This window comes from Cetorhinus maximus, chromosome 7 (genome assembly GCF_964194155.1).
Source record: "Cetorhinus maximus chromosome 7, sCetMax3.hap1.1, whole genome shotgun sequence".
Classification (NCBI taxonomy): domain Eukaryota; kingdom Metazoa; phylum Chordata; class Chondrichthyes; order Lamniformes; family Cetorhinidae; genus Cetorhinus; species Cetorhinus maximus.
In genome coordinates, this window is record NC_135885.1 from 78,482,066 (window position 1) to 78,507,950 (window position 25,885).

Here is a 25,885-nt window from a genome sequence, read left to right on the forward strand (position 1 = left end):
CCTCAACTTCATCCCCATACACCTCCACCTCAATGAATTTCCAGCTTAGAATGCTGCTGAATTCTCCTTCCGTTGCCTTCACCTCCAAGCCCATTTCTTTTGCCAGGAGTCTTCTCCCTGCTCAGCAGGCCCTTTTACCGGTCTCCAGTATTCTCCCTTTACCTGGACCCTCCCCCTGGCCTAGATTTTTAGATTTTTCATTGAGAACTTCCAATATGACACTGGCTGTTTCAACTTCTCTGCCCTCCTCACTCAAGCTGTTATTGCCTGGTGTACTGATCTCTACCAAGCAGAAGCCAAACACTGGCTTTCATACACTTCCTCCTATCTCCTTTGGACCATTACCCCACCACCAATCATCAAGACATTGTATCCACCACTTAGCATAACTTGACATTGTAACTGTAAACAGATAATACCTAAAATGTGTCACTCATCTCCTTGAGAGCTGCCCTCCACAGCCTCCAACTTCATAATCTCCTATCCCCCAACCTTCCACCTCCTTCCCAGGATCTCCACAAGGATTGCCTGGACCCATTGTTTTAGCCTGCTCCTGTCTCATTGAACTGATTTGTTCCTATCCTTGTCCAATGTTTTGCTACCTACTTCGGTGACTCTTCCAAAGCCCTCTGTCACTTCAACAGTTTCCAGTTCCCTGGTCCTGACCATTTTCTTTTCACCATGTATGTCTAATCCCTCTACACCTTCAATCCTCCACGAGAATGGTTTGAGGGCTCTCCACTTCTTCTCTGAATGGAGGCCCAACTAGTTTCCATCCACCACCACTGTATGCTTGGCTAAATTTGTTTGCACATTGAACAATTACTCCTTCAACTCCATTTAGTTGTTCCAAATAACAGGTCTGGCTATGGGTTCCCACATGGGCCCTGGCTATGCCTTTTTTTTCCATGCGATAAATCGCTTTATTTTAGTTATGTGAGCCTCATCATCAAATAAATGACTGTTCCCATAAATTGTGAACATTCATTCGAAAAGTCAGGTCCCTGATAATTTACAGCTTAACAGTTGGACAGGGTTTTGGAATAAAACAAAGAGTTAGGCATGTCCAAGAGTTGATGCTACCTCTTCTTTGAAGAAATTTTGAAGAGCTCATACACAACATAGTACCCGCAACTGTGAAGCCCATGGTTAGCCTCTGGGATATGTAGAACATTACTTGTTCCTGTCCTACTCAGGTCCCACCCCTCACCAGTACATTGATGAATGTATGGGGGCCCTTTCCTGCTCTCACTCTGAACTGGAAAATTTTATTGATTTTGCTACAAATTTCCATTCCTCTTTTTCCTTCACCTGGTCCATCTCTGACACTTTCCTTTCCCTACATGGCTTCTCCATTGCCATTTCTGGGGATAGACTAGCAACCACTATTCACTGGAAGCCCATTGACTCCCACAGCTAACTTGACTATATTTTTTATTCATTCATGGGATGTAGGCATCATTGGCTAGGCCAGCATTTACTGTCCATCCCCAAATGTCCTCAAGAAGGTGGTGGTGAGCTGCCTTCTTGAACCGTTGCAGTCCATGTAGTGTAGGTACACCCACAGTGCTGTAAGGGAGTGAATTGCAGGATTTTGACCCAACAGTGAAGGGATAGTGATACAGTTCCAAGTCAGGATGGTGAGTGGCTTAGAGGGAAACTTCCAGGTGGTGGTGTTCCCAGGTGTCTGCTGCCTTTGGCCTTCTAGATGGCAAAGTTCGTGGGTTTGGAAGGTGCTGTCCAAGCAGCCTTGGTGAGTTCCTGCAGTGCAGGTTGTAGATGATACATATTGCTGTCACTGTGTGTTGGTGGTGGAGGCAATGAAAGTTTGTGGATGGGCTGCCAATCAAGCAGGCTGCTTTGTCTTGGATGGCATGTTGTTGGAGTTGCACTCATCCAGGCAAGTGGAGAATATTCCATCACACTCCTGACTTGTGCCTTGTAGATGGTGGACAGGCTGTTACTCGCTGCAGGACTCCTAGCCTCTGACCTGCTTTTGAAGCCACAGTATTTATATGGCTAGTCCACTTCAGGTTCTGCTCAATGGTAATGCCCAGGATGCTGATAATGGAGGATTCAGTGATAGTAATGTCACTGAATGTCAAGGGGCGATGGTTAGATTTTCTCTTGTTGGAAATGATCATTGCTTGACACTTGTGTGGCGTTTATGTTGCTTGCCACTTGTCAGCCCAAACATGGATATTGTCCAGGTCTTGCTACATTTGGACATGGACTGAGGAGTCGTGAATGGCGCTGAACATTGTATAATCATCAGCGAACATCCCCTCTTCTGACCTTATGATGGAAGGAAGGTCATTGATGAAGCATCTGAACAAGGTTGGGCCTCGGACACTATCCTGAGGAATTCCTGCAGTGATGCTCTGGAACTGAGATGATTCACCTCCAACAACCACACCATCTTCTTTTGTGCTGGGTATGACTCCAACCAGCGGAGAGCTCCCCCCATCCCTCCCGATCCCCATTGACTCCATTTTTGCTGAAGCTCCTGGTTGCCACATTTGATCAAATGCCACCTTGTTGTTAAGGGCAGTCATTCTCACCTCACCTCTGGAGTTCAGCTCTCTTGTTCATGTTTGACCCAAGGCTGTAATGAGGTCAGGATCTGAGTGACTCTGGCGGACCCCAAATTGACCGTCAGTGAGCAGGTTATTGCTTGATAGTACTGTTGATGACCCCTTCCATCACTTTACCGATGTTCGCAAGTTGACCGATGGGACGGTAATTAGCCAGGTTGGAATTGTCCTGTTTTTTGTGTACAGGACATACCTGGGTAATTTTCCACATTGCTGGGTAGATGCCAGTGTTGTAGCTGTACTGGAACAGTTTGGCTAAGGGCACAGCAAGTTCTGGAGCACAAGTCTTCAGTAATATTGCCGGAATATTGTCAGGGCCCATAGCCTTTGCAGACTGCACTTCCTCACACTGCGCTTCCTGTAAGGATTCCATTCCATTCTCCAAGTTACTCCATCTCCGTTGCATCTGTTCAGATGATGCATCCTTCCATACTTGTGTTTCCATTATGTTCCTCAACTGAGGATTCCCTCCCACCATGGTTGACAGGGCCCTCGGCTGAGTCTGTTCTATTTCCCGCACATCTGCTCTCACCCCTTGCCTTTCCTCCCAGAACTATGATGTGTTTCCCATTACCTTCACCTTCCACCCCATCAGCCTCTGGATTCATTGGATCATAACCTACCATTTCTACTACCTACATGAATCCACCATCAAACACATCATATCCTTCCCCTCCTCTCCCTCCGCAATACCCTGGTCCACTCCTCAGTTACTCCCAACACCCCCTCCCTTTCCTAGCAAGCCTACACCACCTGCCCTAATACTTCCTCCCTTCTCACCATCCAAAACCTCAAAAACTTCTTTCAAGTGAAACAATGATTTACTTGGACTTCTTTCAATTTAGTATACTGTACTAGTGTACTAGTGTACAATTTAGTATAGTACACACAATGTGGTCTCCTCTATACTGGGGAGATTGGGTGATCACTTCATGAAACACCTCAATCCACGAGCATGACCTTGAGCTTCCCGTCACTTGTTATATTAATTGTCCATCTTGCAACTGTCACGAACCTATCATATTTTTTCATAATATTATTGTGGGGCATTGAAAAATAGGCTTATGTTTGTGTGTGTGTGGATGGTTCTGTGTGGCTGATATAATTAAATTAGAGAAGGATAGACTGAAGGTTGAAATTATCAAAAGAGTTAGGTATAGAAAGGACATTTGAAATGTTAATGAGTGAACTAGGGTAAAGTCTCTGCAGATAGGGTGTGAATAAAATTAGCATTTTAAGATAAGGGTGGAGGTGTTTGGTTTTCAAAGAGACATGGTAGGATGTTTACAACTAACAAGATAACTAGGGAAAGGTTATTAGGTTGCTTTTTCCCAAAAATGCTGGCCATAATGACAACATAAAAGATTTTTATATTATGGGAAAGTAAATTACAAAGATATGTGAGAACAATAGGATTTACAAATCAAAGAAGGAAAATATATTTAAAGAAGATTGGAAGGCTATGAGGGGTGGATGTATAATACCTGAAGGGTACACAATGTGAAACAGACTTGGGGAAAAGCCCCAAGCCACTTTGCAGAAGTCTGCTGTTCCAGTAACCAAAGTTGTGTTAAAAGCCTTTGAAATTCACTGTTGAGTGGGTGCTTAAACCTTTAACCTTGCTGGATTGTCTACATAAATGTAGAATCTATTTTGGACTGTTAGCTTAAAGGGTGTATGTATTTGGGAGTCTGGTAAACTAAGAATTTTGAGAATTGTTATAATATTTATAACATTAAGTAACCGTGTAATTATAATCTTGCATACATGTGTTTTCTGTTCTTTTGTTAATAAATGTTTGAATTTAATTTTTAAAATCTCTAAACTCACTGGGCAGGATTCTCCTGTTGGCGAGGGGGAGTGCCGGGGCCCACTCGCCGATGCGTAAAATGACCCGCGATGACGTTTGGCGGAACTCCCGACGTCACCGCGCCCCATTTAAATTTTCAGGTAGGCGGGGGCGCAGCAAATTCTGCTGTGCGCCCGCTGACCTGTCAATGGCCAATTGAGGCCATTGACAGAGTCATTGAAGTAATTAATGGACCTGCCCATCCAACCTTAAGGTTGGCAGGCAGGCTGGGAGCCCTGGCGGGCTTCAGAAGAATGAAACCTCATCCAAGGGCAGGATGAGGTTTCATGTAGGTTTTTAAAAATTTAAAGTTTTTAAAAAAGTTATGGACATGTCCCACCTCATGTGACAGTGTCACATGAGGGGACATGTCAGGGATTTTTTTTTCTATTATTTTTAATATTTTTTATTGTAGAGCCGATCTCCCTGAGGCAGCACTTAGTGTGCGCATGCATGAAAGAGCGCACTCTCAGGTTTAGGGATTCCCCCTGCCCGCACGGGGAGCGCTTCTATGCGGACGTCACGCTATACGGGCCTTAATTGGCCCGCCCATGTAAAATGGCGGTGCGCGCCCGCACTTCAACTTCCCCCCCTAATGGGGGGAAAATCCTGCCCACTATTTCTGAGTACAGTGCACAAATCTTCTCAAAATAAATACAATTTGCAAAACCGCTGTGATAGCATGGCAAAACTTCCCTTGCTGATTTGGTCAGCCTGGCAAATATCACCTGCTGTATCATAACACGACACTCTACCCTTTTGGTCCTTGGCCTGTGGCATTTTGCCAATGAAGCTTAAAGAAAGCTCAAGGAATAGTACCTCGTCTTTCAACTGGACACTTTACAGCCTTCTGAACTCAAGAGTGAGTTCAACAATTTTAGATTATAACTTCTGCCCCCATTTTGTTTCGTGTTTTATCTTACAGATTTGTTTCTTCTCCCCTCGTTTCTTTCTTATTCTCTTTGCATTCGGACAGCTGCTATCCTGCCATTCACGCAATCCAGATTTATCTTTTGTTTCTTTCCTTGTCCCATTACCACTACCTTCAGCTTTATACCATGAAATATTTTGTCATGTCCTGCCCTTCACCCTATCACACGCCTTCCTTTTTTTTCTTCTTTACACTCTCCCCTCTTTCACTTGCTCAAAACCTATTACATTTCTCATGTTTTCTCAGTTCTGATGAAAGGTCACAGACCTGAAATATTAAATGTTTCTCTCTCCCTTGATGCTATTTAGATGCTGAAAGATTGCTGCCCCTGGCTAGAACTAAGGGGCATAGCTTCAAGATAAGGGGTCAATCATTTAAGATTGAGATAAGGAGGAATTTCTTCAGTCAAATGGTTGTTACTCTTTGGAATTCTCTAAATCAGAGTGCTGTAAATTTTCAGTCACTGAGTATAATCAAGGCTGGGATACATTGATTGATTCTAGGGGAAATCAAGGGATATGGGGATCAGGTGGGAAGGTGGAGTTAAGGTTAAGGATTAGCCATGATCTTACTGAGTGGCAGAGAACAGGCTCATGGGGTTGTATGGTCTACTCCTCCTCCTCCTATTTATTATACTCTTATGGCTTGGAATAAGCATTTTACAACAATGATTTAAGATGAGTTTACAACAACATTTAGGAGCTGTGGATGTAGCCTGATCCGTGTATTTTTGTTCCATCTGGGACATTATGCTTCTGTTGCCAATCTTCAGGATGTATTTGAGCAGAATGTTATGATTAATTCTTATTAATCAGTGGAGATGCTTCTACATCAAAGGCCTTTCATTCTATCGTCAGGAGTTTTGAACCTTCTGTTAGTGAAGGTTTCCAATTTTTACCAAAACCAAATCACAGAATGCAAAGAAAAGCATTAAAACCCCTGAAATCCAATGAATTTAAAATAAATTTAACTTATCCATTCACCCTTAGCAGTGGCCTTGATAATAGATTTCTAGTCATGGCTGTTTTTCAATTGTGCATTGCTTTTGAACTGTTAGCTTACTGAACTCCTGCAAAGTGGCATATATGAAATAAAGTGAGATTTAAATTGAGTTAAGAGAGAGACGCAGTGGTGAGATATACAGAAATATAAAGACAGAGAGGAAGAGAGGAGATATTTATGGAAAAGGTGAGAGAGACAGAGAGGAAAGATTTACAGAAAGACAGAGGGGAAGAGTTGATATTTACTGAAAAAGTGAAGGAAAACAGGGGAGAGATTTTTTAAAGAAAAAGTGAACAGAGGCACAGAAACATAACAGCATATGTAACAGCATATAATGCTTATGACTATAAATGAACATTCTTCTTCTTACAATGAGCAATACCATGGGAGATCCGACAGCTAGATGGACAGTTGGGATATATAGACAAAGGATGATATATTCGCTTGGCAATTTTTTTTAAAAATGATCTTTTCTCCATTAAGATTTTGTGCAGTGCACAGAATGTTTCCCTGGAGCCAACGCTGTCAATAAAGAAACCAATAAAGGAGGCAAAGAATTTTCAATGAAGGTACCTCAAAGTGTTATCAAACAATAGTGAATCCTGTGCTATATTAGAAAATTTAGACAAAACTGTTGTTTTTACCCGTAACCATCCTGTCTCTCTACATATCCTCCAGCATGATCCATTATTGCTTAAATATTGTTCCCCTGCTTCCAAAACTGGTAAAACATTGAGCTGTCCAAAAGTGAAAAAGGACAAAAGCAAAGAAAATACAATGTAATTTATTATTTTCATAAATCATAGCAGGTTTCCTATTTTATGAACAATGCATCAAATATTTTCAGAAATCATTTTAATCATGCTTTCAATTGAGGTTCCTATAAACTTTGATAAGCAAAATTTTTGATAAAAGCTGCCAACTTTTTTGTAAAACAGACATTCTAAATAAGCAACAGTCTTTAATTAGAAAGCCATGTGAATGTAGCCAGGAGGTATAACTGCTGGTGCTGACAAAGAATTCTCTGTGTAGTTCCCAGTCCTTTGTGCAATGTAGCAGGAATGAGCAGTGTGACTCCCAGAATAATAACCCAGATGTTTTACATGTTCTGATGATCCTTGTTGGAAAGGCATTCACCGTTCTCTTAGTGCTGCTGAAATATAACATTGTTGTAATTCTGATTCATGAGGTAGAGTGGAGGAACATGGGTCTTTTTGTTGCAAAGGAAATTACTATAGCCTGGGTTTTCATCTTGAGGCAGATAGCGGAAGCTGGGAAAATGTCCAGCTTTGCACGCCTGCTTCGGGGCTCCAGAGGCGTGATCTTCATTGTCAGGGGCTGGGTGCAGCCAGCAGTCGGGACAGCCGACCATGGACACATTTCTTAGGCAGAGGCGGTGGATGAATTAGGAAGTGGGCTTTCCATGAGTCCTGGAATCAGTCACTGTGATAGTGATGTGTGTGCAATTTATTACGCCTTGAACTTGTGGAAAGCTTGCCATTGACATGAGCCCCATTGCTTTTTGGCTGTGGGGCATCTGCAGGGAATTTTCCCTTGCCCTGGCAAAGAGGGCATCAGTGACTTCTACTATGCACCTGCAGGCAGCTGACTGCGAGATGCTGCAGAGGTCTGCAGCAGAGCCCTGGAAGGATCCAGCCGCATAAAAGTTGAGGTGATAGTTACTTTGACTGCTATTGGAAGGACCTGCGCATCAGTTGTTCAAGGTATGAGGTCTGCCTCCAACATGGGCACAGGTTTCTCTTACAATATCCTGAGACATAAGCCGTCACCTACACTGCCTTTCATTCATGTCCAGGAAGCTGAACCTGTTCCTGTACCCTCTTCATTCAAGGTAATATCTCACCCTCCTCCTTCCTGCTGGTCTGTCTAGGTGCTCTGTCTAGTAATCTCATGCCGGGTACCCTGGCTGTAGCCAAGTTGTGCTGCCACTACCTTTCCTCCTCCATATGGAGGATGTGTGAAGGTCTGTGTCCAATTGAGCAAAATTCCTTCATGGCCTACACACTCCTAACCCAGTGCTGGCAGTTTGTAATGTCACCCACATGGCTGACGAAGCAAGGAGTGATGAGCAGGAGTGCACACGGATGAGCCTTTGGTCTTTTACAAACACTCACCCCCATCTTCCCTGAGGGCAGACACCAGCATCTGTCTCAGAGGGAAGTTCAGTTTTGCAGCTGCTGCTTCACATAGCTTGGAGCCCTTTACCTCTGTCCTTCAGATCTGTTCATGTCTCCAGCACCACGTTGTGTAACACACATTTTGAGTTCTGAGAATTTTAAGGATGAAAGTCACATTCACTGGCATCTCACTCACTGGCAACTCAAGAGGCATCAACACTCAGTCTTTCACACACCTTCATCTCCAGCTGGCCTCATCTGCTCTGGAGATAGCCTCCTCATCCCGTTCACAGCTCCACTCAGCACACACGCATGCCTGGCATCCTTCTCATTTGACCTGGCACATGCCTTGCTCACACTCTCTCCATCTGTTTTCATACAGGACAAGATCGCGCACAATCAACAGGAGCGGTCCCAGACTGGGGGTGGAGTGCCCAACATCAAGTCCTCACTCCATTCGAGAGTTGCGCTTTGGAGCTGGTCGGAGTGGATGTGAACCATTCCTCTGGTGAAGGTGAGGTCAGTGTCAAACACCCACATGAGGATCCTGCACCACATCATCCCTCTCTCAACACTACTCTAAAGTCCATTGTTCTGTGTTCAATGCAGCTGCCAAGCACTAATAACCTCCACTTTCTATCCTAGGCACATCTGACATGTCACCCTCAGGCAACCTTGACTCCAACCCCAAAGGCACCTTGGATGAGGACCCTGAGGGCAGCACCATTGAAGACCCATCTCGGTGCTCATCCACACCCTCCACCAGTGCAGCGACACCCAGATCTAGAGCAGGCTCAGGTTCACAATCTGGTGGTCACCGCAGAGACATGTGTCCGCAACAGGAGGAAGCAGGTTCAGCCGAGCCCCCCAGCACCCGGAGGATGCTAGGGAAGAGGCATCTGTGAGGTCAGAGTTAGGTGACGAGCCTCTGAATTCAGCCTTCCAACTCATCATGGAGAGTCGGCAGAAAGTGGGGGAACATCACGCAGAGCTGTTGAAAGCCCTCAACAGAGTGGCACGTGAGTCGGAGGAGTGGGTCCACCTGCTCTCTGATGAAGTGGTATCCACATGTGCATGTATGGGGGTCTCCATGGGAAGGATGACAGATGCCATGGAGACCCTAGTCCAGCAGAATGCAGAGATGCACACAGACCTGTACTCCATCGCGGTAGCCATGGGCGAGTTCCTGCAGTGGCAACGCAAGCAGGAAATGTGACACCTCGGAGTCCCTCCAGGTGCTCCTTCCCCTCAAGGACTCAGGCCGGGGCCCTCGGGCACCCAAACGGAGGAGGAGCAGCAGCTGGATACCCCTGGATCATTCACTCAGGAATCACAGAGGCTATCCGCCCTCCAAGTCCCCTTTGCCTGTGACTCCCCAAAGCATCAACAGAGACCTCCCACCTTCCGAGAGCTGCTTTGCGACAGGGCCATGTGCACAAGGATCCACTCAGCATGTGATGAGCGTGTTCCTCAGGAGTCCGGTAGCTGTAGGGCTCTAGCATCTTCTTCCCCTCAGATGTACACAATCTTAGCAAGGCCCTAAATGCAAGCCCTGACTTCTGCATGTCACAGTTGTCCAGACATGTCCTGGGCCAGTGTGTTTTCCTGCCAGCATAATGGTAAATCGAGCACGGGGGGTGGGGGGGATGATTTCAGTCGGGCCTTACTTTGCATCCCATTAGCGGGATGCAGATTGTATTCATGCCAGCCTCCAACAGGATTGGTGTTCCGCCATGGCGGTCACCATTAGATGATCCCGCTGTGATTTCACGCTGGCATGGAACCGATTTCTGCCCATCATGCCAAATCCTGTTCCTACCCCCTCCCCCGCCCGCCTGCCATGACACTCACCGCCAACGGGACCAGATCATTCCGCTCATAGATTCTGTCGTTCTATATCACATGGGATGTTATTTCACAAGCGTGCTTCGGTGATGGGAAACTTGCTTTTAGCCAACTTCCTATCCATGCTGACATACTTCTTTTAGTACCATAATTATTTTCTGTTCTAAAATGTCCAATTGTTTGTTCACTGTCTTACCTGGAAAATTTTCTTTCCTATATATTTGCAATGATTCTTTATTATCTATTCGAAATTTCTCTCTTTCACATTTGGCGTATTAATGTTATAGGCATTATTTCAAAGATAGTCTCCAGCCCTCACATTACTCCTCGTCCCATTTCATTTTCTGGAATTAGATTAAATAGTGTGTCCTTCCTTGAAGGACAAAAATCAATTTAACCACAGAAGACTAGACAAACTATACAGTCTTCCCCTTCTTTATCACTTTATTTTTATCTTAGTCTAACTTTGGAAAATTAAACTTACCCATTACTATGGCCCTGTTATTTCTCCACTTATCTTTTAATTTGTGTTTCTTTAACTCATTGTAGTCTATAATAGGGAGGTCTTGTGGTAACATCCCTGCCTCTGAAACAGAAGCTCTGGGTTCAAGACCCACTCCAGGACTTGGTGGCCAAGGAAGGTTCATAACCCAGTCTTGGGTTGAGTATCAACTTGTAAATCCTTCCAATATGCATATGGCAGGCAGTAAGAGCAGGAAAGCCTCAGGATCAGCCAGAACCCGCAGAAGGTAATGGCAAACTACTGCAATTATCTTGCCAAGCATAACCATGGATCTAAACCCTCTAAGGGCATGGTACCTGGAGAAAGAGAGAGAGACACACGCAGAGAGAGACAGAGAGAGAGACCTGTAATAAATTGCAATTGAAGAAACAATTACTTTCCTGCCAATTCTAACTAAATAGGTTCAGCAATTTTACTATCTCCTATACTTCCCAATGTTCTAATGCTGAAATGGGAATCATTGACTAATGTAGCATTCCTTCCTTTTTCCTACCCTATTCCCCCTGAATATTTTGTAACCAAGAATGTTTAGTTTTCAATTCAGGCATATTTTTGCTAATGTATTGTCCACATCATTACTTCCTCAAGCTCACCAATTTTACCATCAGTCTGTATGATTGTGAATCTTACTCATTTTAATCCTCCTCTATCTAATCTGTTTTTAATAATTGTCCTGTTTTTCCAATCCTTCTTATTCCATTTTCCCTTTTGCTTCTTTTTCTGCTTTATTTATTCTTTCCATGTTCTGCCATATTACTTTAATACATTGATCAAGAAAGCATTAGTTATTCTCCCAGAAAAAAAAACATTGGGCAGAATTTCGCCCTTGACAGGCGGGTGGGCCCGACCGACTCAGCGGCGGGTGGGCAGCCGATTGCCGCCGCCGAAATGGGCCGCGCCGCTATTTTCCACGGGCGGGTCAATTAAGGCCCGCCCAGCGGGTTAGTGACTCCCATGGAGAAGGGGAAAATAGTCGCAGAGGCGGGCGGGCTCAGACTGTCGGTTCCAATGGGGAACCAGCAGTCTGTATAAAGAGTGGCCAGGCAGCCTGCTTGAGGCAGTGCACCATGGCCACTCAGGGAGAGAGAGAGGCAGCTGTCACAGGACAGGAGCATGAGCAGGAGGAGGGGGGCAGGCTGCAGGAGAGGCCAGCGGGGGGGCCAGTGTCCCCCTCGATTCTCCAATGCCTGCCTTGCTGTCCTCCTCCAAGAGGTGTCCAGGGGTCGGGATATATTATATCCAGCTGATGGGAGGAGGAGGGCCCCCATGTCACCAGGCAGGCATGGGAGGAGGTGGGTGACGCAGTAAGCGCCCATGATGATGTGCGGCGCACAGGCACACAGTGCCACAAAAGATTCAATGATTTGCTGCGCTCTGGAAGGGTGAGCACCATGTCAGCCTTGGCCATTTGACCCTGAAGGTAGCCTTAACCTTTGATCCCCCCCCGCCCTCCCCACATCTTGCTGTCGTTACTGCATTGGGCATTTGGCACACGCTAGGTGGGCAAACGGGTACTGACCATGCTTACATCAGCCTCAGTGGTTGCGGAGAAGATGGGTTCTCCCTGCAGCATATGTTGGTGTTTGTCACATTTGAGTAGTTTGGGGGCAACCTGCAGGAGAGGCCGCTTGACACATACTCAGAACTCCAACACATGTCACATAAGATGGTGATGAGATGGTGGAAGGGGAGCCTCAAGGTGTCGTGGCCAAGTGCCATCTGCTGGCCTCGGCGCCGCATCTAGTTGTGCCTCCTTGCCATGGGCACTAAGACCCGTGTGTTATTCAAAGTGATGGACGCCGAATGTGTCCAAGGTGTTCGTTGGGGGAGGGGGTTGGGACCAGCCGTACTATCTTCTGGGGACTGATCACCAGTCGTGTGGACAGGAGCCGCTGGAGGCCTCAGATGGGCCACTGTGGTTGGGGTGTGGCGTGCGCGTGCAGAGTACATGAGCGATCAGCCCCAATAAATCCTCTTCTCTGTTCTGCAGGCAAAAACAGAACACAATCAGCGGGAGCGCCAGAGGACTAGTGGTGGGCACGCCCTGTTCCAGCGCCTCATGATCTTTGAGGAGCAGGCCATGGAGCTGGGGTGGAGGCAGGCGGCCAGGGCGGCAGGTAGCGGCGAGGCTGGGATCCAGTGGCCAGGTATTTGAGGTCCACAGTCCCATCCACTCTGTCTCCCCACCATCCAAACCAATGATGACTGCTGCAATCGTTAATGCTGCAACAATGCTCATTCACAGACTGATACAGTCTACCATGTGGGTCCTACACAAAGGTCCCTCGTCCCCTTGAGGAATCACATCTCCACCACCTTCCAGAGTCACCTTATCCCATTTGTGACCACTATCCCCATGGCCTAACATGCCATGGCATCGCTGCTGCACAGCCAAAGACTTATTGCATCTTAGGGGGGTTGGAACCTCCACCACCCTTTCAGCCAGTGCGCCCCACATTACTCTGTCCAAAAGGTCCTCAGCATGTCAGCTGTGAACCTCATGGCACTCAACTTAAATAAATGCCACCACGTTACTCATCCCTGCGCCAAGGGGAAATGTTGCCTTCTGCCCAGCTGGTCTATGCCCCTCCTAACAGTATGGTATGAAGGTCAATAATGTGACCTGTCAATCTCCTGTGCTCCACGGCAAATGTCGCAAGTGTTTGCGATGTTGCCTCAGCACCGCAACTATCCAGGCCATCATGCATCCAGGTCAGGTACCTCTGCATTCTCCCCACTCCAATGGCACATAACATTCCATGTGGCATTCCTGAGGCCATCTGACCAGCCTGTCTGTATGCGCGTCTAATGTTTGGGCCTCCTCTTGTCTCTTTTCCACCTCACCAATGTTCGTCTCCTTCGGTTCTTGAAGGGTGAGCGGCTTATGAGGCTGGGGGGGAAAGGGATGAAAGGTTTAACTGACTGTACACTAACTGATGCACTGTCCTTGTTGTTAATTTCAGAATCACCACTGCATGGCCGCGCCCATAGACACCGCAGCCCCCCCTCCACACCTGAGGCCCAACATGTGCAACTTGCAGCACATCATTTCAGCCAGCCAGGCGCCACCGCAGACACAAACACTTCGGTGGGGAATTTACCGTCAGCTAGTGTTTCGGGTCACAGTGGAGAGGGCACTTCACAATCGCTGGAGGAGATGGTAGGGACAGAGAGTGCCGATGGCGCCAGCAGCCGGAGGGCTGTAGGGGACGAGGCACATGCTGAGTCTGGCACTGATGATGTGCCTCTGGAGTTGTCACCAATGCAGCAGCTGCAGGACAAGCGGCAGGAATCGCGTTTGCATCTGGCAGGGTTGCATGAGGGTTTGCTTCAGTTGGTCTCTGCAATGGAGGAGTCCAGGCAGAGTGCACGTGAAAGCATGAACCTCAGGGCAGAGCTTCAGGCTTTCTCCACTGAGAGATTGGCGACTCTCATGGAGAGGGGGTTCGATCGGATGGAGAATCTTCTGATTGGGTTATGCTCTGACCTGCAAGCCCTCACAGCGGTATTGGCAACGGGTGGTCATTCCCAATGTGGGAGATGCTGTGGGCACCAAGCGTCGGCGCTCGGTGCCCATGCATCTGCGGTGAGCAGGGAGGTCCAACGGGACCTCACGTCAGCGCAGCAGCTACCTGTCGTCGCTGCGAGCTCCTCTCAGGGTGCTCCGGATGAGGGCAGCAGCTTCTCTGCCCCTCTGCCAGTGACTGTTGCTTCCGTTAAGGCTGCAACAACTGGGGAGGTGCCAGTTCAGGAACTGGCCACTCGCTCCCAGGCGGGGCCATCACAGGCTCCGTGGGCCAGAGGACGCCCGCCAAGGTCATCGACGCCAACAGGATAGCAAAGTCAGCAGGCTGTCTCACAAGTCACCCTGAGCGATGGGGTGGCACCTAGACGTAGCACCCGCAAACAAAAGCATAAGGCATGTTAGGCACTCAACAGGTATGTCACTGGTGATTTTGTGTTGGCCTTAGAATAGGGAAAAATATACTTATGTTTGCAATAGAGACGTTTCTGTTATATGTTGGACATAATAAAGTCCACTTTTCTGACCATGGCTGAGGGTGTTTCCTTTGTGCTGCATTTGTATGTTTCACAGATATATCATGAGTGTTTGAGTGGACATTGATGTTTCTGTACTAAGCCCTTAGTTGCAGCTGATAAGGTGGAAGATGTAGCACCTAAGTGCCACGTGTGGAAGTGCCAAGCAATGCTGGTCTTGCTGATCCATATGTGTTGCACTAGCTGAAGGTTCATTGGATTAAATTGTCCCAGATGTCCCTGCCTCCTTGGTGTAGTAGCGGGTCGGCGTACTGCCCCTCATCAACGCCCTGTGCTTCCTCATCCTGAGCCACTGCTGGACTCATCATGTGCAGCCTCATCCAGGGTGTCAAGGTCTTCATCATCAGCTGCATCCCCCCTTTTCAGCGTAAGATTGTGCAGAGCGCAGCATGCTACCACTATCAGAGAGACGCGATCTGGGGGGTATTGGAGTGCGCCCCCTGAGCGGTCCAGGCAATGGAAGCGCATCTTGAGAAGGCCGATGGCTCTCTCCACCACAGCCCTTGTGGAGCCGTGGCTCCTATTGTAGCATGGCTCAGCTTCTGTTCTTGGACGGTGTAGTGGCGTCATGAGCCACCTTCGCAGGGGATAGCCCCTGTCACCCAGTAACCAACCATCTAGCTGAGCCGGAGCACTGATGAGCCCCGGCACCTGGGAGTGTCTGAGGATGTAGGCATCGTAGAGCTGCCTGGGTACCTTGCACAGACTTGTAGAATCAGCATCCTGTGATCACACACTATCTGCATGTTCATGGAGTGGAAGCCCTTCCTGTTGACGAAGGCACCGGGCTCACCTGCTGGCGCCTTGATGGCCACATGTGTACAGCCTATTGCACCCAGGATGCGGGGGAAGCCAGCAATGGCCGCAAAGCCTCTGGCTCACTGTGTCTGGCTTGCCTGGTCGCAGCGGAAGTGGATGAAAGTCAATGCATGCCTGAACAGAGCATCTGTAACCTGCTTGACACAAGTGTGGACAGCTGATTGGTAGACACCGCAAAGATCACCCACCAAGCCCTGGAAGGAGCCAGAGGCATAGATGTTGAGGGCAACTGTAACCTTCAGAGCTGCTGGCATGGGGTGTCTGCCCACACAGTTAGGAGAGATCACAGGGCCAATCATCTGACAGATATAGTTGACTGTCTCCCTTGAGCGTCAGAGCCTCCTTCAGCACTGCACCTCACTCATATTGAGGTAGCTGCTTTGCCACCTGTATATCCTGGCAGCAGGATAGTGGCGACTTCTGTGGCTCCTTCCACCTTGGACAACCTCTTGGCCCTGTGCCCCTTGCGCCTGTGCCTGGCCTCCCAAAGGTGGCTCCCCTGGAGGCTGATTGTCCAGTCCTGGCCTCCTCTTTATTCTTTGCCTCCCTTCCTCCTCAGAGGAGCTGCCTCCAGTGGAGATGTCAGAACCCATACCCAGGCTAAATGGAGGCCTCCGGAAAGCTGCAGGCCTGAGAAAGATTACTGTCTGCAGACCGGTTTCAAAGTACACAAAAAGCTCTTGGAAATTGATGTGAACTGCTAACAATCAAACAGGCAACTTTAAAACACTCTCTGCAATTAAAACTTCGTGGAAAACATGAACAACCCCTCTGAGTCCACATATCCCGCCAGTGCATGAGTTTTATTAAAAAATCTCCTACCCGCCTGCCCGTTGGGCCTGTGCGCCGAGCCAAAGTTCGCACAGGTCCCTCAAAATCATCAACAAATGGCAAGTTAATGGCCCTAACGAGGCCTTTAATTAATGGTGGGTGTACATATCGCGACCGAAATATTGTCATGCCACGCGTTGACGTCGGGATGCTCGCGCGACATTTTAAGCGCCGACGTGCAGGATCCGCCACCCACACGTCAGCCGGAAAATTCTGCCCATTGATGTTAGTCCTTCTCAAGTACATTTCCCACCCTTGTACTTACAACTCTCTGTATATACATCCTGTCTGCATTTTATGACCAAAATGACGTTATAAATTCCTATTCCAATGAATTTGGCTTATGTAAACTTGTAAATCTAATTGAGCAGCCTGCAGGCTAGATTAAGCAACCTCACTCTGGATTCACACAATACTCTCAAATTTCTGAAAATCTACCATCTAATGTCCATAATAGGAGTTAAAGCAAAAAAAAGACATTTTTACAATAAAGATTAAATTTATCCATCGAGTTGTGTTTTGGCTCATTCAATGCCTTCATCAAAGATTTTGTTTGAAGCCTTCAGCTGCTTCCAAAGTTGTGATGCTATGAGCTGAATTTGGAGTGTGAGATCTGAGAAGGTGCACTGGGACTCGATGTCCCGGAATCAATCCATCAATGTCAAAATAATTTCTTCAGCTCTGGCTATTTCTGTTTTTCAAAATTATTTCAGGAAAAGCTAGAGGAAAATTTCACAATTCAGGGTTTTTGTTTAAGAAACAGACAATGCCAGACACTGGGAATGAGTGAAAATAGATTGCAGTATTCTGGAAAAGAGAGGAGCACACTGCATTGTTTTAATCTCCAATTGGTATTGTAGTTGACACTTGTAAAGTGTATTTGCTAGTGTCTGGGACAGGAAAAAACCTCAGCTAAAAATGTTCACATCTAAAAGGAAACCCCAATCACTAGCACAAACGCATCCTCCATCCACCAAAGCACCAAATTATTCTTTCATGGGATGTGGGTCTCACTGGCATGGCCAACATTTGTTGCCCATTCCTAATTTTCCCTGAACTGAGTGGCTTGCTAAACCATTTCAGAGGGCAGTTAAAAGTTAACCACATTGCTGCGGGTCCAGAATCACATGTAGGCCAGACCAGGTAGATTTCCTTCCCTAAAGATCATTAGTGAACCAGATGGGTTTTTACGAAAATCAATGATAGTTGTCATGGTCACCATTGCTAATTGAATTTAAATTCCACTAACTGTCATGGTGGCATGTCCCCAGACATTAGCCTCAGCCTCTGGATTATAAGTCCAGTAGCATTACCCACTACACCATCAACTCTAAATGTTGCTGTAGTTCAGAGCAGCAGTGGTAGCAGACAGCAATTAGATCAAAGAATGGCAGAGGAAAGAGTAGAATCCAGAAGAACTTGGGGTCACTGAATGAAGTACACAGTATTAGCTGCAGATGCAAAAGCGTACTGAAGCGGTTCTCCCTGTGCAAGGGAACTTAATGGGTATTTTTTAATTAATCAATCACACCCACAAAAGTCTGACAGTTCCTAACCCACCTTGACAGCATGTTGCAATTAGGCACCATAATTCTAGGTTCTCCTCACTGCGTCACACTGGGCAACAGGTTACCCCCATCCCCCACAACCCCCCACAACCCAACAAAAAAACATTTTAACCCTTCTCTCCACTGATAAGCATTCTGACCTCCTCTTCCCCCACTGAGCAGCAACCTGCATGCCTTTAGGCAATCTGTAAATCAGACGAACACTCCCTATCCATGGAGTGCATAACAAACATGGAAATTAGATGTGCAAGCCTGTTGACAATGAAGTAAACAGCAGCTTTTTAACATATGGCTTAAAAAAGAATGATTATGAATGCAATGCTGATATTATCACCTTTACCTTAAGGGGGCAATGTGCTCGTTTTTGCTCTTGGTTGTAAAATAATCTGCAACAATGCTAGATATGAATTGTTTTCTAGGTTTTTTTGCTTGTACTTCTCCCTGCACAATGCATAGATTGAGAAGCTGGGAAAGCAGCCTGTTCTCATTGTAGTTAGTTGAAAAAACAATCTTGGCAAAGAGGTGTACAAACTGACTTTATTTCACTTTCTCCCCTTCCCCTTTTGGGTGAGTATCTGTGAATGAAAATTTTGGATGCACAGACCTCCTTAAAAGGTGGGGGGGAGGGGGGGGGCACTTCTCTTTGATAAAATCATCATTCTATTAAAATTAAATTCTCTCTCAATTTGAACAATAAACCTAATTGGCATTAATATAGCTTCTACAGGAATATTATTAGCTATTTCAGTAATAATTACCAACCTTTACAAACTACCAACAAAAGGGGATAATTGGAAGTCTTTGCAACAAGATGGCACAATGCTGTATAGTATCTGACTTCCTCTGTTCTCCCAAGCCATAATGTTCTCGAGTGCAACATATCAGAAAGCAGCCACAAAATTTAGCATGTGTGTTCTGGTTGTAAAAACTATGAGCTAAAAATTGGATAGTACCAGTTTGTGGAGCCTGGATTGTAACGCGTGATTGCCCCTTGACAGATCAGCATAATGCAGGCAGCACAGAATTTGTGCTGCCTGCTCATCTCCATAATTGCAGCATGCATTCCAACACTAAACACGCTGCTGACTGGCTGCACACTCAGCAAGGGGCCCAGGTACTTGCATGGCTTCAGCAAGTTAAAGCTAGCTTGCACTTCCTAAAGTCAGCCACAGCTCTTAAAGAGAAGGTGCATTCTGGCTTTAGCAGATGCTGGTCTCCAGAAGGAGTAGAGAGAACCAATGGAGCAGGTCAGAGAGAGGGTTCCTGGGTTCTTGAGGGCCTTAGTCCAGGAGGCTGAGACACAGGTTTCTACAGGCGGTCAGGAGGCCCTTAGACATACACTGCAAACAGAATGGGATATGGCACAGAGGCCAATTCAACTAGTGCAGCCCAGATATCCTGGTTATAGTGTTGCAAAATTTTCAATGACCTCATGTGAGTGATCAAGGTCAGTGAACGCATCTTCAACGGCAGGATTTCCCGGGACCCACACACTGACGCGTAAAATGACGCAGAATGATGTTGGGCGGAACTCCCGATGTCACCCCGCATCATTCCAATTTTCAGGTTGGTGGGGGCGCAGCCGAATCAGCTGTGCACCCGCCGACCTGTCAATGGCCAATTGAGGTCATTTAAAAAGCAATTGCAGTAGTTAAAGGACCTGCCCGTCCAACCTTAAGGTTGCTCTGTGGGCTAGCGGGCTTCAGAGAAAGCATGAAACCTCATTCATGGGCAGGATGAGGTTTCATGTAGGCTTTTAAAAATTTAACATAAGTTTAACTAAAAGTGATGGACATGTCCCAACTCATGTGACAGTGTCACATGAGGGGACATGTCAGGGAAATTTTATTTTTCTATTTTTAACATTTTTGAATTTGGCGCCGATCTCCCTGAGGCAGCACTTAGCCTCAGGGAGATGAATGCGCTCTTTTGCATGCATGCACAAAAGAGCGCACTCTTGGCTTAGGGAATCCCCCCCGCCTGCCCACGTAAAATGGCAGCGCGCTCCCAATCGGGGGCACCGATTGGAGGCGCGCCTGCACGCGCCCGCTTCTGAACTTCCCCCAACGGGGGGAAAATCCTGCCCCAAATGCCATCTCCAACCCCTGTCCCACCAACCTCTCCCTTTGCTCTATGCTCTACACCTCCATCCCTCACACATTAACAATATCTAGTTATCAGGGCTCATGCTGAACATCCACCTCACCCTTGTCCACTCACCACTGCTGCAAGCCTCTCACACCTTCCAAATATTGCCTGCAATTCAGTTATGACAGGTGCATCACCCAAACACATTGCAACACACTCACTAAGTCTCATCCATTTCTTTTGCAGGAGCAGCAGAAAACCGATGGGAGATAGGCACCTTTGGAGGAGACTTTGCTGCAAATTCGCAGTGACTCAGGCCTTTGCAACCAGCATCATCAAGAACATTCAGGATTACACTTGTTCCTGCCTTATACAACTTCTCAAATTACGCCTCACCTTCATCCTGCTATGTGGCATGAAGTGCAAACTGCAGATAATATGACCATGGGCCTCTTGTTTTTCACACAACCTCCCACCTCCACCTTCACTAACTCAATCCCTCTGGGCTCTAATAGCACCAATATCATCAGTGCTGTGGAACCCGTGTTTGCAGCCGATTTACCTCAATGAAAATATCATTGACAGACCAGCACAAAATTAATTAATTTAATCTTTGTCCAAAACAATTTCTGCAGAATGCGACAACATAAAGCAGAAATTGGAAAAGGAAACAAAACCAAAGGGTAATTCTGAAACGTTCTTTAGGAACATGGGTGGAAGTACAGATCAGGCATGAACTAATTGAAGGTGGAATAGGCTTGAGGGACATAATGGCCTCCTCCAATTCCTGTGTTCCTAAGATATTTGCATTATTTAATTAGGTCACTGTTTATCTGTACCTCAACCCCATTTATCTGCCTTTGTTTGAATTCCTTGATATGTTTACATCTACTGAACAACAAATTATAGCACCATTTAACGCAATGAAACATCTGAAGGTGCAGGAGCATTATAAAACAAAGTATAGCACCAAGCCATGTAAGGAGATAAGTCAGTTTTGAAAGCTTCTTGGGGAAAAAGAATTCCAGATTTCCACTGCTCTTTGTGTGGAGAAGTACTTCCTGATTCCACTCCTAAGTGGCCCAGCTCCAATTTTAAAGCTCCGGCCCCTTGTTCTGCATTCCCCTGAATCATTCCAATAAATAACCAAACTATTTTAATTGGTTTACTTTTATTTTTGAAACAGTGGTGTTGTTGCAGTCCTAACAGGTTAAAGATGCCAAAAGAAATATCAGCACAACTAGCTTTTAAACATCAATAGTGCAAAAGCAGGAGAGCCTTTCAAACAATGGAAAAAGTTCCAGAATAAAAGATTATGCTGGCCATAAAAATCAGCACATGATTTATGTTCAAACAGAATTTTACCCCTGGATTGTTTTTAATGTTTTGTTTCAGAAATATTTGATTTGATATTTTTGGCACAATCTGATTTAACCACTCCAAAATTAAACAAAAATCACCGGAAGATTGATTTTGCCTGGACTGTGTTCTTTGTGATTTGGTTTAACGCAGAGAAAATTTCCCCAGTTTTAAAAATAGCCACCCTCTGTCCCCAAACACATCAGTAAGAAATACATTGCCAGTTGGCTATAATCACTCAGGGTAATATGTCAGAAGAAACCGGAGAACACAAAAGCCCTCGTTGCAAAGTGTTATTTGCCTGTAGGCCTAGAAATAAGCCCGATTTGTTTTGGTAAGTAGGCACCTTCCACATCTCTTGTCAAACTGCTAATGGGGATCGACGAGGGACAAAGGAGCCGCAGCTGCAGAGATGCAACCTCAATAGGTATGTAAGTTTATCAAAAATAGTAACACCCAAACTCCAGAACCATTTATAAATCTCAGAATCTTGTTTACAACAAAGAGCTTCAAAACTTAGCATGTAATAAGTTTTCCACTCCATAAACACGAAATAAAAGATCTGATTTTAAAAGTGAACGTCTTTTTTGCATTGAAATTTTAAACGGAATCGGATTGTAACTTGTGTAATGGGTAAGGTTTGATTAAGTTAGCCTGGCCAAACTCAACAAGTTTGAAGAAAATGTGGGCTGCATTCCATGTTAACGCTTGGAAAAGCATTGGGCCTCCTGGCCACGGTTGATTGCACCGACATGAATGAAATCCAATTTGATTAAAGTACAGCCACTAAGTGGCACAACCGTTTTGCGTTGTAGAACTTCTTCCTGTTGTACTTCCCATATTCGTTACACGCATTGCACGTAGCCAGAAGGAAGTTGGTGATTTAAACCGTATAGACATTATTTAACAATGTTCATTGTACTGACAACAATCCTTTTCAAATTTATTCCGAATTCCCTTGTTTAATATATTCCTTGCCTGCTTCCTTTGTAACTCCATGTGAGTTTCAGCCCATGACTCCATGTCTATTAGAAATAAAGTAGCCTTTCTAGTCAGTTCCGACCCAAACATAAAGGGTTCGCATACAAGGGCTGCCATCCTTTCTCACCAGTTACTTCATGTACAAACTACAGTATTAATCGAATTTACAATTAATGCATTAGTTACACGGGAACATCAAGTTTACTTTTTAAAATATTTCAGCGCTAGGCGAAGGGGTCATGGAAAAGTCGAAAAATACCCATCCTTTTTTTTGGAAACAATAGCTTGTTCAGTGGACAAGGAGCTGCTCGCTGGCAAATGTTCATCTGTCAGTTTCACTTCACTCGCCCAGGCTTCGCAGACTTGTCCACAAATGGACTAAAACGGATCTTTTGTTGTACTTACCCCAAGCATCCGATGTAAGTAATAATACTGTGCACCGTAGTAATAAAGCGTAAAGGTTTTCCAAAATAACAACACGTTGATCGACAACCAGAAAAGCTGAAATAAAGAGAGAGAGGGAGGGAAAAAGTTAGTGAAAGCTGCTCGCAAAATCAAGCAGTGCAATTTGAATTCAGGATTGCATCGACTCGCCTGCTTATTAAAAAAAAAGTTTGGAAACATATCTTAGAATGCGTTGTAATTCTAATAGTGAAGAGCATTTTTGTACTCGTCAGTCCTACCAAAAACAGATGCTTTCCACCCTCGTTCGAGAGCCAGCTTCTACAAGACAAAGCCATGGTGCAGTGTGTGCGGATTCTCTCCTGGCTCTCGAGGTTTAGATTCCCTGCTCCACGGCATTAAATACCTTCCCTGACTCCGAGCTGCAATGGCGCTCTTCCGCCCCTCGCTTCTCTTTGATCTCCCAGATTTTGTGTTGTTAGTGCATTTCCTACATCTTCACCGGAGCTTACAATTGGCCATTTCTGCGCCCAGGATAAAATTCGCTTAAGAGCATCTTTAAAAAGAAAGAGGAATCGCATTCCACCTTTCTGCTTAACCCATCGCATTTGAAAACTTATAGAATGTTGAAGCAGGAGGGAAGGTCTCTGCGAGGGATTGAAAATGAAAAGTAAAATCAAACAAACCCCAGGTTAAATAAACACATCATTGCGATATTATTAAAATGTGAAAAAATGAACAAAGTAGAGTAACTGGCTTGAGAGAATTGGAATAAAAGAGATCATGACAAGAAAGTTAAGAGGAGCAGAATTTGGGGATAAAAATAGCAGCTGCACAAAAAAAACAGATACAAATCCACGCATGGTGCACATTGATTTGTGAGGCAAGAGGATGCCTGAGCTCACCACCAGGTGATTTTGAATCTCAATCCATCACATAAGGAGGCGGAGAGCAAAGAATCTAAGAGGACAGAGCAACAGGTGAGAAATATTTACAGACACGCACCAGGAGTACAGTTAAAGCAGCTAAAGGTAACAGTATGCAATGTTTTACTTCAATGGTATTTATACAGCGGTGTTTTCCCAATACATTAGCCAGGCTAACTGGAAATCCAAATGTGACTAGTATTTCTGATTATTAAATACAAAGTCAAGAAAATTAGCGTGCATGTGACTCAATACTCGTATTCACAACACTTTTTCGTGCCATTATTGGTAACAAAAAGAAAGAAGGTTTTAGATCGTTGTGTTTTACTTCTTTGCTTACTGAAGGTGGTGGATGTTTAAAACAAAAACAGAATTACCTGGAAAAACTCAGCAGGTCTGGCAGCATCGGCGGAGAAGAAGAGTTGACGTTTCGAGTCCTCATGACCATTCAACAGAACTGAGTAATATTAGGAGAGGGCTGAAATATAAGTTGGTTTAAGGTGGGGGGGGGGGGGGGGGGGAGAGAAGTTGGGGGGGGGGGGGTTGTAGGGACAAGCAAGCAGTGATAGGAGCAGATAATCAAAAGATGTCACAGACAAAGGAACAAAGAGGTGTTGAAGGTAGTGATATTATCTAAGAGAATGTGCTAATTAAGAATAGATGGCAGGACACTCAAGGTACAGCTCTAGTGGGGGAGGGGTGGAAAGACTGACAGGGCATTACAGGTATAGATTTAAAAATAATGGAAATAGGTGGGAAAAGAAAAATCTATATAAATTATTGGAAAAAACAAAAGGGAGGGGGAAGAAACGGAAAGGGGGTGGGGATGGAGGAGGGAGTTCAAGATCTAAAGTTGTTGAATTCAATATTCAGTCCGGAAGGCTGTAAAGTGCCTAGTCGGAAGATGAGGTGCTGTTCCTCCAGTTTGCGTTGAGCTTCACTGGAACAATGCAGCAAGCCAAGGACAGATATGTGGGCAAGAGAGCAGGGTGGAGTGTTAAAATGGCAAGCGGGGATGTTTAATATGTGTGAAATACATTCACCTCTATTGTGTGTGCGTGTCAGGAACACTATTATAATTAGTGCTTATGGCTAAAAAGTGTCCCTATAGCCATATCTGTGACTTGCCAGCAATTTATATTGGACACTGCTGGCATAGAGGAGTGTGTAAAGATATCTTGAGCTTGGACTGTTGCCAATGAAACTGCGCGATCACCTGACCACATGAAACCATCAGGTCCCTCCAGATTTTAAAACAAATTTCTGACATATAACCTGTAGATTTAAATGAGTAAAGCTATGTTACTAGGTTCCATTTAAAAACCACAATTGACAGTAAAGTGATCATTGGGTTCACTAATCTAAATTTCAAACATTTTAAAACTGTTTTGAGGGGTGTCCAGATAGCCTGGTTGAACCAAATAATGAAACTAAATCATGCAAACCAGAGAATCCCTAGGTTTGAACCCCAGCTACTTTTAATAACATAGAATTTGCAGTACATAAATAGATCATTCGAGTGGCCTATGCTGATGTTTACTTTTAAGTGAAGCCTGTTCCCACCCTTCTTCATCTAACCTTATCAGCATATCCTTTTAATCATTTCTCCCTGCTGTCCTTAGTTAGTTTCCCCTTAAATGCACATATACAAGTCACCTCAACTGCTCTACAGATAAAGAACTTTCTTCTGAATTCCTTGCTGGATTTATTGGTGACTATTTTATATTTATAGCCTCTAGTTTTGGTCTTCCCACAAGTGAAAAACTATCCCTATATCTACCCTATCAAACCTCTTTGTCATTTTAAAGAGCTCTATTAGATCACCCCTCAGCCTTCTCTTGAAAAAAAACCTTAGCCTGTTGAGTCAAATTTTTGCACCTTCTTAAATATTTTTATATCCTTTCTATAATATAGGAATCAGAACTATTAATAGTAATCCAAGTGTCTAATCAAGGTTCTATATAAGTTTA

The 25,885-nt window shown here is 45.3% G+C and overlaps 1 protein-coding gene across 6 annotated transcripts in view; it reads right to left on the bottom strand.

The window, feature by feature from the left end:
* The window catches only part of nox4 (NADPH oxidase 4), a 215,301-nt gene extending 191,170 nt beyond the window's left edge, over positions 1-24,131 (bottom strand). For 4 of the 6 annotated variants that reach the window (XM_078545752.1, XM_078545754.1, XM_078545750.1 and 1 more), the window contains exons 1-2: positions 23,271-24,131; positions 22,993-23,088 (exon numbers count right to left, since the gene is read on the bottom strand). In XM_078545752.1, coding sequence (XP_078401878.1) covers positions 22,993-23,088; positions 23,271-23,327 — 153 coding nt within the window. In that variant the 5' untranslated portion in view covers positions 23,328-24,131. Of the gene's footprint in view, positions 1-7,020; positions 7,130-22,992; positions 23,089-23,270 lie in introns of those variants that run through there. The other 2 variants (XM_078545753.1, XM_078545755.1) reach the window with 2 other exon arrangements.
* Positions 24,132-25,885: the final 1,754 nt, after the last annotated feature.